The 18823-nt window shown below is 36.6% G+C and overlaps 1 protein-coding gene across 3 annotated transcripts; it reads left to right on the forward strand.

The window, feature by feature from the left end:
* The first annotated feature begins 7176 nt into the window (after positions 1 to 7176).
* Positions 7177 to 9694, forward strand: LOC111404082 (F-box/LRR-repeat protein At1g67190). Of its 3 annotated transcripts, none has more exons than XM_023032815.1 (2): positions 7177 to 7241; positions 7742 to 9689. In XM_023032815.1, exon 2 carries the CDS (start codon positions 8195 to 8197, stop codon positions 9452 to 9454), a length of 1260 nt encoding a protein of 419 aa, XP_022888583.1. In that variant the 5' UTR covers positions 7177 to 7241; positions 7742 to 8194; the 3' UTR covers positions 9455 to 9689. The 3 variants fall into 3 exon arrangements, with proteins under 3 accessions (XP_022888583.1, XP_022888582.1, XP_022888581.1); XM_023032814.1 differs by lacking the exon at positions 7177 to 7241 and adding an exon at positions 7267 to 7509; XM_023032813.1 differs by lacking the exon at positions 7177 to 7241 and adding an exon at positions 7268 to 7617 and having other exon boundaries at positions 7742 to 9694.
* Positions 9695 to 18823: the final 9129 nt, after the last annotated feature.

An 18823-nucleotide genomic window follows, 5' to 3' on the forward strand; every position in this document is an offset into this window, starting at 1 on the left:
ACACACAGATGCACATGCAGTAACTAGGTTCACTCTCAATAAACCTCGCTATGGTCATCACTCGACCCTATAGCCAAATTTGCCGTACCTTTCATCTTACCCTTCTGTTTATCCTTCTTCTTGGGACAGTCTCTAATAAAGTGCACAGACTTATCACAACTGCAACACCTTCTACCACTAGACTTGTCCCATCTCTTACCCTTTTTCTTACTATCCTCATCACTTGAGTCATTACTTAAATCACTACTGTCTTGGGTTCTACCCAAATTCATTTGCTTAAATTTCATCATACTCCTCATTATATGTAACTCACCACTCCTCTTATCCTCTTTTTCAGCCTTAATCTCTATCTTCTTATTCCTAAGTGAGTTTATGACAATCTTAGGTATTAAGGTGTCCCTACAACACTTAATTGCATTCTTAACTTCTCTATATAAATCAGACGTGAAATTAAGTAAGATAATAGCCTTATATGTTGGGAAATTGTAGCAGAGGCCCCAAATCTTTAATTTGTTGCAACCGTTATCCCAAACCTTTTGAAACGTTACGGCGGAGGCCTTTTTTGATGATTTTCATCCAAATGTTTGTTAGTTGACCAAAAAATTTGATTTTAACCATATTTTTAATATTTTTGAAAGGGTCAAATAGTAACTTTTCATTTATTACATTAAAAGAAATTAGAAATTAAATTAACAAAAAAGAAATGAGAAAATAAAAACCAATAATCTTCTTCCTCCCACTCCACTCCACCCCACGAACCCCAACGCAAAATCAATTCCCGACCATCTCCACCTCCACCTCCATCTCCAACCATAAAAATCCAAACCAAAATGTAACCCATAGAAATATAAAGACAAAGAAACCAAAATGTAACCCACAAGCCACAGATCTATGGTTAAAAAAAATGGATTTTCGGTAGGTCACTTCCAATATTAAGGATGTATGGTAAAATCAATGGAATGTTTCACAATCATATATGCCGCTTCCTCTGCAATTTTTCAAGGAATGTTGATTTTTTGTTGCTAGTAATGGAGAAAAATCATCGGCTTTGGAGAGAGGCAACCACCCATAAAACCTCAATCTCTCCATAATCCTCATTATTCCCTTCCAAGCTTATTTCTGTGGGTTACATTATAATTTGGGTCTTTATGGCTAGGAATGGAGGTAGCGGTGGTCGGGAATTGATTTTGGGTTGGGGGTGCGTGGGAGGAAGAAGATGATTGGTTTTTATTTTCTAATTTCTTTTTTTTTAATTTAATTTTTAACTTATTTTAATGTAATAAATGAAAACTTAATATTTTACCCTTTCAAAATACTAAAAATATGGTTACAGTCAAAATTTTTTGGTTAACTAACAGACATTTAGATGAAAACCGTCAAAAAGGACCTCCGTCGCAGCGTTTCGAAAGGTTTGGGGTGACGGTTGCAACAAATTAAAGGTTTGTGGAAAGTCTGCTAATGTTTTAAAGGTTTAAGGCCTCTGCAGCAATTTTCCCTTATATGTTTTAGATACCTTTTCATTACAATTAACAATGTCTTGTACTAATTTGTTAAAGACATCCAAATTATCGTCAAAATCCTTTGAGGGATCTATTTTAAAGTTGAAAAAACTTTCAAGTAAGTACAATTTATTAGGAGTGGATTTAAGCAAATATAAGTTTTCCAACTTTTTTAAAGTTCTTTTGTAGAATCAAGTTTTCCAACTCTTCTCAAAATAATATCAGACAGATACAAAATAATTGAAGTATAAGCAAGTTCATCATACTATTCTTTCTGTGCTTCTGTTAAGTTTGTAGGAAATTTGTCATTTATGACTTTTGAAACCTTTTGTTAGACCAAAATACCTTTCATCTTTTGTTGCCAAATTAAAAAAATCCTCTTTCCCATTAAAAATATCAACTTCAAAATATGAAGACATTTTAAAAACGGAACAACCAAATGCATATATAAATCACATAAAGTAATTCTAAGGCAACAACCAAATGCACATATAAATCATACAAAGTAATTCTAAGGCGATAATATACATCTTTTTAGATTCCCAGGATTTCGTAAGATTTATAATCTTAGATCCAAGTGTTCTAACAGGATAATTAATGCAGCACGAAGTTATGTAAACAAAAGTTCGAATTCTCATACAATACAGTCTCACATAGTGATTAAATGACAGTTAAAGTAGAAAATAAATTACTAACTTGCAATCAAAACTCAACACTTCAAATATGACAAATAACTTCTAAATTTCTAGCACAGACAATATTACCTCTTCATGGTAACCACAAATCTAATGTCACCCCACACGATGATGTGCTAATGCTAAAATTTAAATTGGGATAAGCCAATATACTATAGCAGATTAATTTGAGTCCATAACTTATGATAGACGCGAATTTATCAGTTTAGAACCACCACTATCCGTTCTAAAGTCTCTAGCAACTGTAGTAACCAACAAACCAAGATCGATTCCCGAATGTTCGAAGAACAGTTATGTCCAGATTCTATTGCACAACTTGAAACAAAAAACTAACAACACCAAAATGTTATAAATAACATGAGGTACAAATCGCTTGAAGACCTCTTCACCAAAAAATTCAACACGTGCCCTCACGTGCCGGGGATGCTCTCTGCGCATGGGCTTTACATGCCATTGGACAACCTCAAGCGTCGGATAGGCTGGATCTCCACCACCTGCATGTCACACCAGTGGTCTCCATTTCCCAAAACTCATTCTGGATTGTTCAAAAATTGCACAAACATATCTGATTTTTGGGCAGTTTTCTGGCAGTTTTTTCAATCTGTATTTTCCCTCGTTTCAGTCGACTTTTTGGACATTTTCTGGTATATTTCACAAGCCAAAACCACCCTGAAGCTCTGATACCAAAGGTCATGGAAGGTGTCTCCAAAGATCTTCAAATCGGTGGTTTTCGGACTCAATCCAACGTACTTTTTTTCTACCAAACAACTAAACCAATCAGTTCCAATCCGCAGCCAATGTATCCACCTTGGTTGCTATTCAATCTTATCCACAAAGGATAAGAAACGATGATGATTTGTAATCACAAAGGTAAAGAGAAAACACCACAAATATAGGTTATGAAGGAACCATAAATTACACAAAGTAATCAACTGTTTTGGACACCAAAAGGGGCCTTTTTCACCCACCAAAGAGGGCAGTCAAATTTCTCCTTGATTCACACACAAACCACACCAGAAAAATAGCTGGGGTTGTAGTCTTATAAATAGTCTAGGATTAGGCTTTTAATTGGACCAAAAAATAGAGGTAAACGGGTTAAGATTCAAATCATTCAAGAGGGAATACAGTTGGACCGGGTGGAGTTTATGGACTTGGTTGTTGGACTTATTTCATTCATCAACCTAAGTCTATGAATATGTTATCCCACGTTAACATCATAGTTCAGGATTTATTGAATATCAAAAATCCAACAATATATTTTTGTGTGATCAATGTTGTTTCTTATTTATATTTCGGGCATTATCATACCTTTTTATACATTCCATATGCATATTTACATGATTATGCATTTCAACTAGTAAATTGTATTCTAAAAAACTGTACTTCCACTCAAATGTCAATTAATTAACTATACTATAAATTTGTTCAAATAACTACAATTTAATTTGAATTCAACCAAAGTGATGTAGCAGAAGCTTATAGGAAAGATGAACAAATCTCACAAGATGAAAAACTCATTAAATTTTTATTTCTATCAATCAATGCGGCAACAAAGAGTTTATAATACTTTATATAGCGAAAACCCTAGGAAAATTTGAAAAAAACTAAATAATGATAATAAATATTTTTTCCCAAAAATGAAAAAAGAAATCAAGATAATGACTAAAATTGAAGTTCCAATCTTCAGGATTATCTTCCAACAAATAGAATTCAAATCCGAATTTATTTGATTGAGATATAACCAAAACAAAAATTAATGAATACCTAAACGAAAGAATTTTCCCGAAATTGGCCCGGCTCAGGAGCAAAACTGCTGAATCTTGTTCATTGGCCCATTTTCAATCAAATTTGATTAAGATTTTGCGAAAAATGGACAACCCCAAAATTTCTCCAAAAATCGGGAAGTTGCTTATTTCTACTTGCGTCAATCCCACTTTGCAATAAAGTCTAATTCCTTTTGCACCTCATCACAAAGTCACTCAATCGAATTCCACAACTTTGACAGACGAGGTCAAATAATGATGAAATTACCTCAATAGAAATAAAAGATGGAATATGGTTACTAAATTGTAACAAATTAAAATATAGTTACCTAATTAATATTAGAGTAGAGAATAGTCATTGCAATTGGATCTATAGATAGAATTTTGATATAAAATTTGAAGTCTTCTGTGTTTCAGTGGTAACATATTGTTCGATGAAACTAAGGTCCAAAATATAGAATAAATAAGTGTTACCTATTTACAGAGATGGTGTTATTCAAAGTATTTTTAAAATTATTTTGTATGAACAATGGTTTTGGGGATCGCGTCCCTTCTCGCCCAAAATTGGCCAGAAGAGAAGTTCTTACGACTAGATCCAACCTTCTATCCCTACAAAACTATACAAAATTTATGCACTTTCTAATATGTCTCCTTTTTAATTTATAAATAACATGATAAACACGTAACTTGACTTATTTTCATGTATATGCATCTATAAAAAAAATAAAAATGCGTTCATATGATATTTAACAACTTTTTTACTATTTAGGCTGTGTTTGAGTTTTAGTGGGGATTAAAATTAAATTTTTTAATAAATTGTGGTAGCAATTTTTGAAATGTCTGATTAAAAAATTGTGGAACCCATGAAAGATGTGATTAAAATTGATTGTCGGCCTGGGCATCGGGTGGATCAGTCCGAGTATTTCAATAACTAGAACCACCCATTAGAGTTCGAGTATTTCGCAAATCAAACCATTCGGGTATTTGTAAATACTGAAACCAAATTCAAACTCGTACCGTCGATTTCGATTCTACCCACAACATTTTTATATACATTTATTTAATAAATATTTCACATAAACTCTTTTGGTACATATATCTAATACACTGCTACTCGAAAATATATATGCAATGGAGAAAATCCAGTTAAAAAATCTTTAAAAAGAAAAATATTGAATACTAAAAGTCATGAAAATAGGAGAAAAAAGTCAAAAATGAAATTATAATTTGAGAAAAAAATATTTTTCTTAATAAATCTGATTCGATCTCTAAGAGATGCATACTAGGCACGTAATTTAATTATGAACAATGCTTGAATTCTTCTACTTGTGAAATGAACTGATATAAAAAAATATTAATTAAATACATGGCTAATATAGTATAAAAAAATTACGGTCCACACATTGAACTCACTCCGTTTGAATAAAAAATAACTATTTATAAAGAGAACCACGAATTTAAGACAACAAAAAATCGAAACACAACGCGATCAATTAATATATCAAATTTAATTGCCATGCATTATGAAAAAAATTAAAAAATCACTTAAGGTTATTAATAATACAAGAAATTAAAAAGCTTAAATTGTAAAAGAATGAACGCTTTGATTCATCAACTTATATTACAATATGTTTGAAATTTTTTATTTATAAAAAGCTTAAATTGTAAACATTAACATATAATAACCTCTGAGATGCAACAATCTAATATAAGGTGAGATGTAAAAAAGTAAGAACAAATCCTTTTTTTTTTTTTTTTTTTTTTGGGGTTAGAGTTTAGAGTTTTGACTAATTATTATCAAAATTAGGATTTTTAGATTTTATATGTTTGTTCCAGCCAATTATAAATAATTTTTTTTTATAAAAATCAATTTCATTCGAGTACTCACGGTTCTGGTTCAAGAATGAAGAATCGAATCGAATCGAACCCACTCAGTTCTCGATTTTCGGTTTCGGTTCCTAATTTATTCTTTTGGGAATCGGACTCGAATCTCCAATTCTGGTTCGATTTCAATTTTGGAGATTCAATTCCGGTTAAAATGCTCATGCTTAATTAATTGGTTGACTTTGACTTAAATTAAAATCAAATTTTAATCCAAACCAAACATGCCCTTATTATTATTTTTTTTTGAAGAAAATAAATTTTATAATAGTAATTTTTTGAGAATATGTTGTTAAAAAGTAGAAAAGCTTTGTCACTTAAAATGGTTGTTGAACAACACTAATGCAAGCTAGAATTTTCAAAAAATATATTCATTTATCGCCTCATTTCAGTAATTATTTAATATATTTTTAAATATAATTTCAAAAATACAATAAAATAAAAATATTCGAGATGGTTTCAAGGAAATCAATGTGGAGACTATGTTCCCATCCTCGACTAATTACTCACGGGGAGGGAACTCCTCACTCTATTCGGTTGGGGCAATATGAGGTGAGACGATGACACATCTTTAATTAGAAAATACCTTTATCTTAATGAAAAAATTGCTCCGCTGGTTCCCAACTTTCAAGCATTCTAGAAACTTAGTTCTCAATCTATTTTTTCCTAAAGGCAGTGTTTTGTCCATTTAATGTTTTAAAGTTTACATAGTCCTCGTCTGGTATTAATTTTTCACCTTAAAAAATTAATTTCTTAACTATTATTTCAATATTCTAATAATTATTTTTTACTTCCTCACTCACAGATGAGCCCATTTTTCTCTTTAATGGTCAAAAAATCAATTCTCATAATTATTACTGAACAAACTCATAAATTAAAAAATAAAATAAAAATAGAAATACACATTCATGGCATTTACATTTTATTTATATATTCATTATACACGGAAAGGAGGAGATTTCGATAGTTACATTAATTAACTTGTTTCTTACATTCCCTTATAAAATCTCAATGGTAGTTGAGTAAAATAAGAAAATGAAGAAATAGTTCTAACTCTTGTTTGAGTCTCATTCTTTTGAAAAAATATATTTTTCAACAGTATTTTGACATAATTTTAATTACACATTTTTTAATAAAATAATATTATACGTAAATTTGAAATTTTTTTTTATTTTTTAATCACATATTTTACATCAAAATACTATTTAAAAATTCATACATTCGAAAAAAAATGGAGCTAAAACAAGTGCGTATGTTCAAAACACAAGGACAAATTTGATTAATGAAATTTTGACTAATGACTAGTTTCTCATTTTCTATCATTGCTGTGGCCTCTGGTCTCCATCTCGAGAAAGTTCCTTAAATTAGGGCTTTGTTCAGCACTGTAAATTTCCTGAGAATGGGTAATTTTATGTTTCTTTCCAATCGAGGGGATGCCATTAGCCATATGATTGGTTGGTTGAAGCTGTAATGCACAATAATACAGTCATAAAATACAAGTAATTTACGTGGGCCTCATCACTTTTTGCACGCACCTTCATACACCCTCACTACGTGTATTCTTCTCTCTCACCTACACACAGACACAAAAGCTTGACCCTTCCAGCGAATCAGATTCCATCCTTTGTACCCTTTCTCTCGTTGCGTCCATCATCGCTTCTATCAATACCTGTACACTTTGCCTCTCTCTAATTATTGATATAATTTATACATGATTTGATTTTCATTATAGATCGTATTTTGGTTCTGGGTTGCATTAGTTATCGTCCGATAGTTTAGGTCAGATATCCTTATTTATATTCTTTATTCTTTGCAATCGTCGTTTAGTATTTATTGATTTTGTATGAGTTATGATATTATATACTGTAATACTTATATTTATTTATTTTTCTTGATAATTCAGGAATATATTTGGAGAGCCTTGGTGAAGTCAATTTGATAAACGGCTGATAAAAGATTATGCTTTCCTCAAAAGTTCATTGATATTTCAACGGGGAGCTGTTTTATTCTGGGCTTGTGGTATTGTTCATTCTGTTTTCTTGGGTTCGTAGAATCAGGAAGTTCCTATTTTTTTGTGCTGAATTTCTGGATCTGGGCTTATGATTTGGGATTTTAAGAATATTAATCTTGGTTATGAAGGTTTGGTGATTTGCTATTTGGGGTTTGATCAATCTCCAAGTTCGTATAGGTTCCTTGGAAATGAATCAGATGGTAGACTTGGAATCACTGAATAATCATTGTTTGGATTTGGATTATTCTGCTTTGGATTTGCAATTTTTCAGCTATTTGATTAAACTTGAAGGGCTATAGCATTTTCGGAGCCATTTCTTTCTCAGCTGTTTTTATTTATTAAGTTATGGAGCATCTTCCAGTAGAGGTCATTGGGAACATACTATCACGGCTTGGGGCCGCCCGAGATATTGTAATTGCATCTGCAACATGCCGAAAATGGCAAGAAGCATGGAGGAATCATCTCCATACCCTCACATTTAATTCTAATGATTGGTCTCTGTATCATGAGTTCTCCAGGAGCAGACTTGAGATACTTATTACTCAAACGATATTTCAAATCAATGGACTGCAGTGCCTCACAATAATTCTCGATGATGTGGATGAATTCTCTGCTGCCCCAGTTATTGCTTGGCTCATGTACACGAGGGAAACATTGCGTCAGCTGCATTATAATGTAAGGACGACGCCTAACATTAACATTCTTGAAAAATGTGGTAGGCAGAAGCTTGAAGTCTTGGCTTTGTCTCACAATACTATTACAGGGGTTGAACCTAGTTATCAGAAATTTCCCTGTTTGCTTTCTCTCTCTCTGAGCTATGTCAGTGTATCAGACTTGGATCTGAGTCTTCTTCTCACTGCCTGTCCAAAAGTTGAAGTCTTGACCCTTGTCAGTCTAGACATTGTTATGTCAGATCAACAAGCACCAATGGTCTTGAGCAGTAACTCATTGAAGGATATTTATGTTGAAGCAATCAGCGTGGATAAGTTCATATTAGAAGCTGATAGCCTGGAGAAGTTGCACTTGAAAGATTGTACACTTGACGTTTTTGAGCTAGTTGGCAAGGGGATGTTGAGGTTCCTGAAGATCGATGATGTTAGTGTCATCCATCTTGATATTGGTGAGAGTGCTGAAAATCTGGAGGTTGTGGATGTGAGCAATTTTACGATCATGTGGGCAAAGTTCCATCATATGATCTCAAGATCATCAAAGTTGAGAAAGCTTAGGCTGTGGGGTGTTGTGTTTGATGATGAGGACGAGGTGGTTGATATAGAGACTATTTCTTCATGCTTTCCTTTATTAAGGCATCTATCCCTGAGTTATGATCTACGAGAGGCTGCAATACACTATGGATTGCTAGGTTCATTTGTTTTGGAGAATGTAGTTGTGTTGGAACTTGGGTGGACAGTAATTAGCGAACTGTTCTCACATTGGGTGTCCGGACTTCTAGAAAGGTGTCCACATCTTAGGAAGTTGGTCATCCATGGGGTTGTTTCAGAGACCAAAACCCCTGAAGAATGCAATATGCTAGCCAACTTCACATCATGTATTGTAAGACTCATGAGGAAGTATCTACGTGTAGAGGTTCAATTTGAATATGAATAGATATTGTACTGCATAAGCAGGTACATGACCTTCGGAGGAGGTTCTTCATCTTTCTGTGGTCTTATCTTTCCCATATAAATTTTGGTCAGATGTATATCAATCATATTTTTCGTGTACGAGTTCATCTCATGCTTGCATATGGTGATAATCTTATTATTTTTCTCAGTGATTTAAGTTTGCAATATGTTGTTCTTGTTTCCCATGAGGAGGATTTTCAATCCCATTTATTGTTGTTTCTTATATTTTCAGTTGTCTCTTCTATTTAGCTCTCTTTTGCCACTCCCCTTCTACCTTTTTTTTTTGGGTTTTAATACGATTATTAGTTATAATACAGATACCTTCCAATCTGTTGACTGGATATTGTGGAGAGTAAAGTAGAATATTACATTTGACTGTACACTTCTTTAAATGTATTGGTTGTTGCTTGTGTTTTCTACTACTTCCATTTAAATTTCAGATTCCTTCTCTCTAGTTGTATACATTTCTTTGTTGTCTCACAACAAAATGGAGTCTGGCTGAGCCCTGGAATCAATTACTTACTCTGGGAAGTGATCAGAATTCAAGAACTGCTAGTGACATAAATGAGGTTTGATCCCTATTTCCAGTTTTTGATTCCTTGTTGGGTCCAAGTTACTCAGGAGAGATAATTTAAATCTTTAATTAATACGTGAATTACACTGTCTTTACACACTGGATTACAAGAGTACGCTATACACTTTACGATGGAACAATTTGCTAATGATTTGTGTCTTCAAATCTCCAGAATCAATTCAAGAAAAATGGTTTTGGTAATGTGGTTCTAATTCTTTCTCTTTCGTGTGGTCGCTTTCTGGGACCCTCAAAACGGGAATCAGTGTTTGTTTTGTGCAAAGAGGGGGAAGATGCCTACACACTTGCCATTTTAAAACTGACTGTACATTGTTTGAAAAATGAATGAAACTAATTTTTCTGTCTTCTCGGTGAAATACCTGAAATGTACGGAAGAAGAACTATAAGGCCTTTGAGTGAATATAAAATAACATCAAGATGATCATTGAGTTTATGAGAATTTGTTATTCAGTTTCTTCTTGTTGGACATAGAGAGTATCTGACTATACTTCCCCTCTTTCTGAGTTTGGGATGATAAACATGGTTATATGATTGATTGCCCTTTGTTCATTAGATGCATCTTGATGTGCTTTTGATTTTTATATGCTTACATAAATCCAGATTTATCATCAATATATCGCTCAGAATTTTCATCATTCGTGTTTTTAACTGAAGAAGATGAAATGATGAAATGCAAAACAGATGGCAAAATGATAGTATGCAGAATAAATTGGAGGAAGTTAATTTGAGTAGATATATATATATATATATATTTATTTATTTATTTATTTTTATAAGTATTCAAATAATTTTATTAATCAATGGATAATACATTGAAGGTGTATTATCAAGTTAAACAAGAAAGAAATGACATAAAATTTGGCAGCCCTTCTATGTAATTAGTGACTGCAGTATGAAACCGAGTATACGAAGTCATATAGAACAATTTTCTAATTAGCTCTATTGTTCTTGTTTGGTTTTCGGAATAGCGGTTGTTCCTTTCTCTCCACACACACTAAACAATGCATCCCGGAATGAGATTCCATGCAAGCAGACTATCCTTATTTCAAAAATTTTCTCCTCCATGCCCTCACCACGTCTTCTATGCACCTGGAGAACACCCAATCCAAATGTTGGGAAGCTAGAATATTGTTCTACAACCACCGAACACCGTCACAATGGAAGAATAAATGGTTAATCGTCTCCCCATCTCTCTTACACGTATAACACCATTCGGTCACATAAAAACCTTTTCTTCGAAGATTATCCACCGTTAACCCTTGCCTTCTCACAACCGTCCACAACAAGAAAGCCACCCGTGGAGACAGTTTACATTGCCACACCATCTTCTAGGGAAATAAACTCTCCTTCGATCCCAATATGGATCTAAAATAAGTGCGAACTGGAAAGATACCATCCCGTGCCAACTTTCACCTACTCCGATCATCCTCTCCTACCTGACTATGGGCCTTGTGCAAGGAGGTTAAAAATAGTGCATAATCATCCAATTCTCAATCTTGCAAACCCCTCTCAAATGTAATAATCCAGCTGTAACTTCCATAATGTGTGGCTAGTACATCGTTCACCATAGCGGAAGGCTCCAATGCAATGCGATATAAAGAAGGAAACCGTGCCTTTAGCGGGTAGTCTCCACACCAACAACCATCCCAAAATTTGATACTAATGCCATTCCCCACCACATAAGTCAATTTCTCACGAAACTTATTCCAACCTCGTTGGATATACTTACACAAATTCACAGCAAAAGATTCACGACCATCGATAGAGCACCAATCCCCCTCCATCACACCATACTTTGCTCTGATGATTTGTTTCCAAAAACTCCCCCTTTTCACTCCAAATCGCCACAACCACTTGCCCAATAAAGCCTTATTAAATAGAACAAGGCTTCGCAATCCAAGGCCCCTCGTCTTTACAGGAGAACAAACCACACCCCAATTAACCAAATGGAATTTCCTCTCTTCCCCTAGCCCTGCTCAGAGAAACTCCCTTTGAATCCTCTATAATCTGTTGGCCACTGTAACAGGAGTAGGAAACAGTGACAAGAAATAAGTTGGGAGATTAGACAAAGTAGATTTAATTAGAGTAAGGCGGCCTCCCTTCGAAAAGTACATACGCTTCCACCCGCTAACCTCTTCTCCACCCTTTCAATTATTCCATTCCAAATATGTTTACTTTTAAACCTTGCCCCCAACGGGAGCCCAAGGTATGACATGGGCTATTGCGCAACCCTACAACTCAATATATCGGCTAACTCACCCACTTTGGCAACCTCTCCCAGTGGAATGGCCTCGGATTTCCTTAAATTAATCTTCAATCCTGACACCGCTTCAAGGCATAGAAGTGGCCGACGCAAGTTCCTGAATTACTCATTAGCTACATCGCAAAGGATCAGTATATCATCTGCAAGTAGCAAATGGGAAACCTATAAGTGTCCAACCATAAACCCCCTTATCAATTCTTCTTCCACAGCTTTCTCAAACATCCTACTAATTGCCTCCATAAAGATCACAAACAGTAATGGAGACAAGGGATCCCCTTGCCTCAAACCTCTATTGCTTCGAAAATAACTCTCTGGGTTGTCGTTGACCAAAACTGAGAATGAAACGGTAGAGATACAGAATTGAATCCACTTACACCACTTTTCCCCAAAACAACATCACTTGAGCATGTACAAAAAGAACTTCCAGTTCACATGATCATAAGCCTTCTGATGTCGAGTTTACATAACATTCCTCGCACCCCTAAATGCAATCTAGACTCAACGCATTCATTCGCTATAAGCACAGAATCCAAAATTTGTCTTTCTTTCACAAAAGTAATCTGACTCTTAGTTACCACTTTCCCCAACACCTCCTTCAATCTGTTCGTCAGGATCTTCGCGATAATCTTATATACCTCACTAACTAAGCTAATAGGGCGGAAATCCTTAATGTCAACTGCTCCCGGTTTCTTTGGAATCAGCACAATAAATGTAGTATTGGAACTTCTCAGGAACCTGCCGTACTCAAAAAAATAAGTAAGAACATCTATAATGTCCGGTCCCACCTCCTCTCAACAATCCTTATAAAATGCGAAGGAGAAGCCATCTGGTCCAGGTGCCTTATCATCATTCATATTGAAAACCACGTAATTGATTTCATCTTCTGCAAATGGTCTATCTAACCAACTAGCATCCTTCTTCGTGATAGTAGAAAAGTCTAGTCCATCCACCTTTGGTCTCCAGTCAAATTGTTCTCGATATAGATTTTGATAGAATCTCACCATCTTATTTTCAATATCCTGCAAATCCTCATAGGTAATCCCATCAACCTCCAACACGATGATAGAGTTGTTGCGCCTGTTCGAATTGGCAACCTTATGGAAAAATTTAGTGCATTTGTCCCCCTCTTTTAACCATGTAACCCTAGATTTTTTGTGCCAGGCAATCTCCTCCATCTCCACCAGTCTCTCCAACTCTCCTCTCAACATTCCACGTCTCTCCCTCTCTACTCCATCCAATCCTCGACCCTCCTCTCGCCTATCCAGTTCTTCTATTTCTAGAATGCATTGATTTTTATGCCAATTAACATCACCACCACCTCTTCAGATCCCTCTTCAAGGCTTTTAATTTCTGGTCCAACACATAACTGGGAGACCCCTTGAATTCATAAGATGCTCACTAATCTCATACTCGCTCCCTAAAGCCATCTACTTTAAGCTACATGTTCTCAAATCTAAAAGGCATTCTTCCATTACACCTCACATTCCCCAATAACAAAATAGGGAAATGATCAAAATACACTCTCCCCAATCTTCTCTGAGTGATCTCTGGATATTTGGTCTCCCACTCCCTACTAATCAGAAATCGATCTAATCGAGACAAGACAGGTTGATCCCAGTTGGATGACCAAGTAAAGTCTCCTCCAATCAAAGGCATGTCAACCAGCGTATTATCCCTAATAAAATCTGAGAAATTCTCTATTGCTCCTGTTAATCTCCCATCGCTAGACCTCTCAGTAGGAAATCGAACCACATTGAAATCTCCCCCAATACACGTTGGAAGGTCCCACCAAGACATCATACCAGCCAACTCATTCCACAAATCACATCTACTCTCATCAATATTAGACCCATAAACTCCTATAAATATCCAACAAAAACTAACCCCAATATTTCTGAACAAAAGAGAGAGAGAAAATAACCCCTCATTGACCTCTTCCATATTAAAAACCCTCGTATCCCACATGACTAACAAACCTCCTGAAGCTCCCGATGACCCGACATATTGATATTCGACATGCTGCCCCCCCCATAGACTGCTCACAATAGCCCTTGAAACAACCTCCAACTTTGTCTTTTGAAAGCATACAAGGTCAGCACTCCAACCCCTTAATAGATTTCGAATCCCTAATCTTTTTCCAGCTTCATTCAGCCCCCACATTCCAGCTGATTATTTTTGAGATCATCTTAACACTCCGCCATCCCTCCCCATCAAACCTCTCCTTGAATCGCCACCCTTAACGTTATAATTGACTGAGCATTGAACCGCTTAAGTTCATGATCATCTTTTCTTCTTGTATTCCCACCTGGTGTGCCCACCCCTTGTCCCCTACTAGCCTCCAATTTTTCAAATAATTTCATTAGCCTAGTTTCATATCCTTCACAGGAGACACCCATCATCTTGCTGAAATCCAGAGTTTTTTGGATAACCCAGCTAGATGGCGGGGGACTAATGTCAACCGCGCTAACTATCTCTCCGGCATGGGGAGGGTGATCCTCCACTTCCACCGCTCTAGTCCGTCAGAGATTCGCCACTTGGCTCAACTAACAGCTCTTTATTGTCGGTCTAGTTCGACGTCAACTCCTTAGAATCCAAGTTTACAACCCTTTTATCATTTGACGGGCATTCATTCACGTCCACCCCACACTTGTGACAGTAAATCTTCCTGGGGCCCCGCTTCATACTCGCTATCTATCAACTTAATTAATTCCAGGAGTTCACCTTTCAGTGCCAAGATGCGAGCACTTATATCAGCTCTATACAAGGGGCCAACATATCCTGAGATTTGCTCGCGTGGCTAATTCCTATCCTTAATCTCCCTTTCCTCATGCAATAGTACCCGTTGATCAACATTTCGTGAGGCTTGCATATTTGCTGTCACTCCTGCATAACTTAGCCCTTGCTTGCTCCCTTCTTCGACTGTTCGGTACTTAACCTCATCACTAACAACAAAACAGTTGATAATTGCTTGGAACAAACTCGAAATCAAGGCACAACCTTCACCATTCGCCCCTTCCGGCACCATCACCATACCTCTCCGACGTCTTTCTACATATTGTGCAATCATCAGATATCTTCCATGACCATTCGCACAGCGTTGTGCCAAGAATGCTCGAGAAGACTCGTTGAACTTCATAACGAAGTCCTCTGACCTCTTAGCCGCTCTCGCCTTCTCCACCATATTTGATGAGGACATCTACTTTGGACTATTTAGTTTAGTATTTTATTTGGGCTTGTATTATGTTTTTGTATTGCCCAGGTCTTTTTTATTTTGCTTTAGGCTTGTATAGTGTCTTGGGCTAGCCCAAGCCCAGTCTCTTTGTTTTGTATATTATATATATGTATGCAGCCTGTTGCATGAATAGAGAGATTGATGGAAATGAAATGAAAATTGGAGTGTTGCAGGCACTCTCTCCTTTTCCACCGCCCCTCCTCCTCTTCTCTTCTTCTCCTACTTCTTTCTTTCTTTTATCTGGTTTATACTTCCCTCTCTTCTCCTTCCATGTGATTGCTCCTATGTCTATGTTATGCTACATCAACTTGGTATCAGAGCAAAACTTGGGAAATATTTCAGCTATTCATCTCTTTAACAACCTAAAAAGTTTAGCTACCTATAATCCATAGCTCACAGACCATATTCAGTATCATCCCATTCAAAGTGATAACTCCAAATCTGTTGTTTCAGAACCCAACCAACAACTCTGCCTACTTCGTTAATAGCACACTGCGTCACTGAATTACTCACGACTTCACCAGCCCAACATCAATAAACACCCCTACCCGAACTCATACAACCTACCCAGTAAACCATAATCCAGTCTCTTCCGCCACAGCCTAACATAGCGACCCGACCCAATTTCCATCCAACTATATCATTGAACCGAATAGCAGCTCGCTCTTTCATCGCAGAATCACCTGTCACCATATTGACGAAGCAATGCTCCAGGATTTGCTTTTTGACTGGTGTTTCCTCTTGACACATGATTAAATACCCAACCCGAAAACTCATCCTCTGCCAACCGTGACCTAGATCTCCCCTCCCCCCCCCCCCCCCCCCTAACTCCAACATTCACTGCGGTCACTGCTCGCAGTCGCCTATTCCTTCCACTGCTTCCACCACTAACCGCCTCAGTGCTGGGTTTGAGGGAGAGAATACGGCTTTGTATCATTGGAGGTTAAAGCACGCTGTTTTTGGTTATTAGTATATGCCCCTATTTTCTGATGCTTCTCTGGGTTTTCATGTTTGATTTGGACCTCAATTATGACCCCTTTTTTTAATGTAAATATTCCATTTGATTTTGTTATTTTAAAAAGAAAAAAAAAGGACAGAAAAGAGAAAGCGAAAAAAAAGAAAGAAAAGAAAAGCGAAAAAAATTGTATTTTCTAACATTATTTTGCAGGTATCTCTTCTTGTCCTGTTGATTGACCCAGTTACTTCAACGAACAAAAAGGGAAGCTACTGTTTTTATCTATATTTGGTCTATATTATTGTTAATTTAAAATCGCATCAATTAAATTTCTGTTCTGCTATTATATTACTTTGCCTAAAATTACATGATTGAGCCCTTATTAAACCCCACTTTTTATCCCACTTATTTTACGTGATTAGATTTTGACTGGTAATTTAACCCTCGCTTTGTCATTTTACTAATATCAACAGTATAGCTTGCCATATTTGGATTTACTTAATCCCAAAACTTTAGTTTAAATGTTCAAGTTGCTATTTTTCGTTACTTGCACTTGTTGTTCATTGATCTCTCCATCGCAAGTTATATAGCTGGTATTATATTGCATGCAGTTGTGATGTGGTCGTCTAGTCACACCTAGTTCTAGTACATTCACCATGGACCCCTCACAATTTGATGCACTCACTAGACAATTAGCTCAGCTTGTCATTAGTCAGCAACATTTACAGACTCAAATAGCGGCTGTCCAAATCGAGATGACTGCTACTCGTGAAGAGAGTAGAGACCTAGCTGCTAGGTTGGACAATTTTGAACAAACCCCTTGTTCGACTGACGCTAATAACTCTGAGGCGTCCCATAATGTACACTATTATTGTCGACAAGGTGGTAGACAACATCCTTGACGTGATCAAAGGAATAGAGATTAGGGCCGTGATCGAGAACGAGGTCATGGCTGTCGCGATAATCATTCTCATCCACTCCATGACGAGCGTTATTTTAAAAACATCAAGTTAGATGCTCCTACTTTCGATGGTTGCTTAGATCTTAGAGTTTTTACTCAGTGGATTGGAGATGGATTTTCTTGGCATGGTATGGAGTCTCAGAGGATCGACGTGCCCAATTTGCCAGTCTGAAATTAACTGGCACCGTCCAACTTTTCTGGGAAAGTGTTGAGGATCTCCTTGACAGGCGTCGTGCACGTTCAGTTGGAAGTTGTGAGGAAATGAAGCATCACCTTCAAAAGAAGTATTTGCCCCAGTTTTATAGGGGCAATTTGTTGGACCAATGGAATACCCTTACACAGGGAAATCGACTAGTGACTAACTATGTTACTCAATTTGATGAATTTCTAATGCGATGTCACATCGTTGAGGATGAGGCAATGACTTTGAGTAGGTTTAGATAGGGCATAAAAGATGATCTTAGCCATGAACTTATCCTTCGAGGTGTCACTACCCTTGATCATGCTTATTCTTTATTCCAAGATTATGAGTTGGTCACTAAGACTTCATATGGAAGGCGTGTTGACAATCGTCCTTCCGTCTCATCTGTGCCACCTCCGCCTGTTAAGTCCCTCCTAGGGCCTCTCCCATTTGATGTCCCCCCTATGTTGGAAAATAAAGGTAAAGCTCTTGAAATTCGAAAAACTCTTTCTCGCGTGCAGTGCTTCAATTGTAAAGACTTTGGTTATATCACATCTAGATGTCCTAGTCGAGCTTTAGTCATTGAGGAACGAAAAGATGTAGAAGGCGAGTCATTAGAAGATCAAGTCTATGAACCTAAATTTGAAGAGTTTGACGATTTGGATGATATTGAGGATATCTTGTTAGGTTGCATCCGAACCTTCCCTGTAGATCTAGGTTTTGTGACCTCTGTCCCCGACACCTCGTGGCTAAGTGTTGTACGTTGTACCCTTACTCACCTTAAAGATGCTGATGACTCGTGCCGTCACGCCATTTTTCACACTTATATCAATATCAATAACAAAGGTTGTAAAATTATTGTGGGTAGTGGTAGCTGCATTAATGCAGTTTCTGTGGCTACGGTGTCCGGTCTTGGATTACAGCCAATTCCACACCCTCAACCTTATAGTGTCTCTTGGGTTGACACTTCTTCTATTGCCGTAAACGAGCGTTTAGTTCCTATCCAGTTTCTTGAATACAGAGATCATATATGGTGTGACGTCATTCCCATGGACGTCGGACACGTCATTCTTGGTCGACCCTGGTTGTTCAATTTAGATGTCACTATCCATAGTCGATCAAATTCATGTTCCTTTGTGTTCAATGGGAAGAAGATTCACCTTAATCC

This window comes from Olea europaea, chromosome 11 (assembly GCF_002742605.1).
Source record: "Olea europaea var. sylvestris chromosome 11, O_europaea_v1, whole genome shotgun sequence".
Classification (NCBI taxonomy): domain Eukaryota; kingdom Viridiplantae; phylum Streptophyta; class Magnoliopsida; order Lamiales; family Oleaceae; genus Olea; species Olea europaea.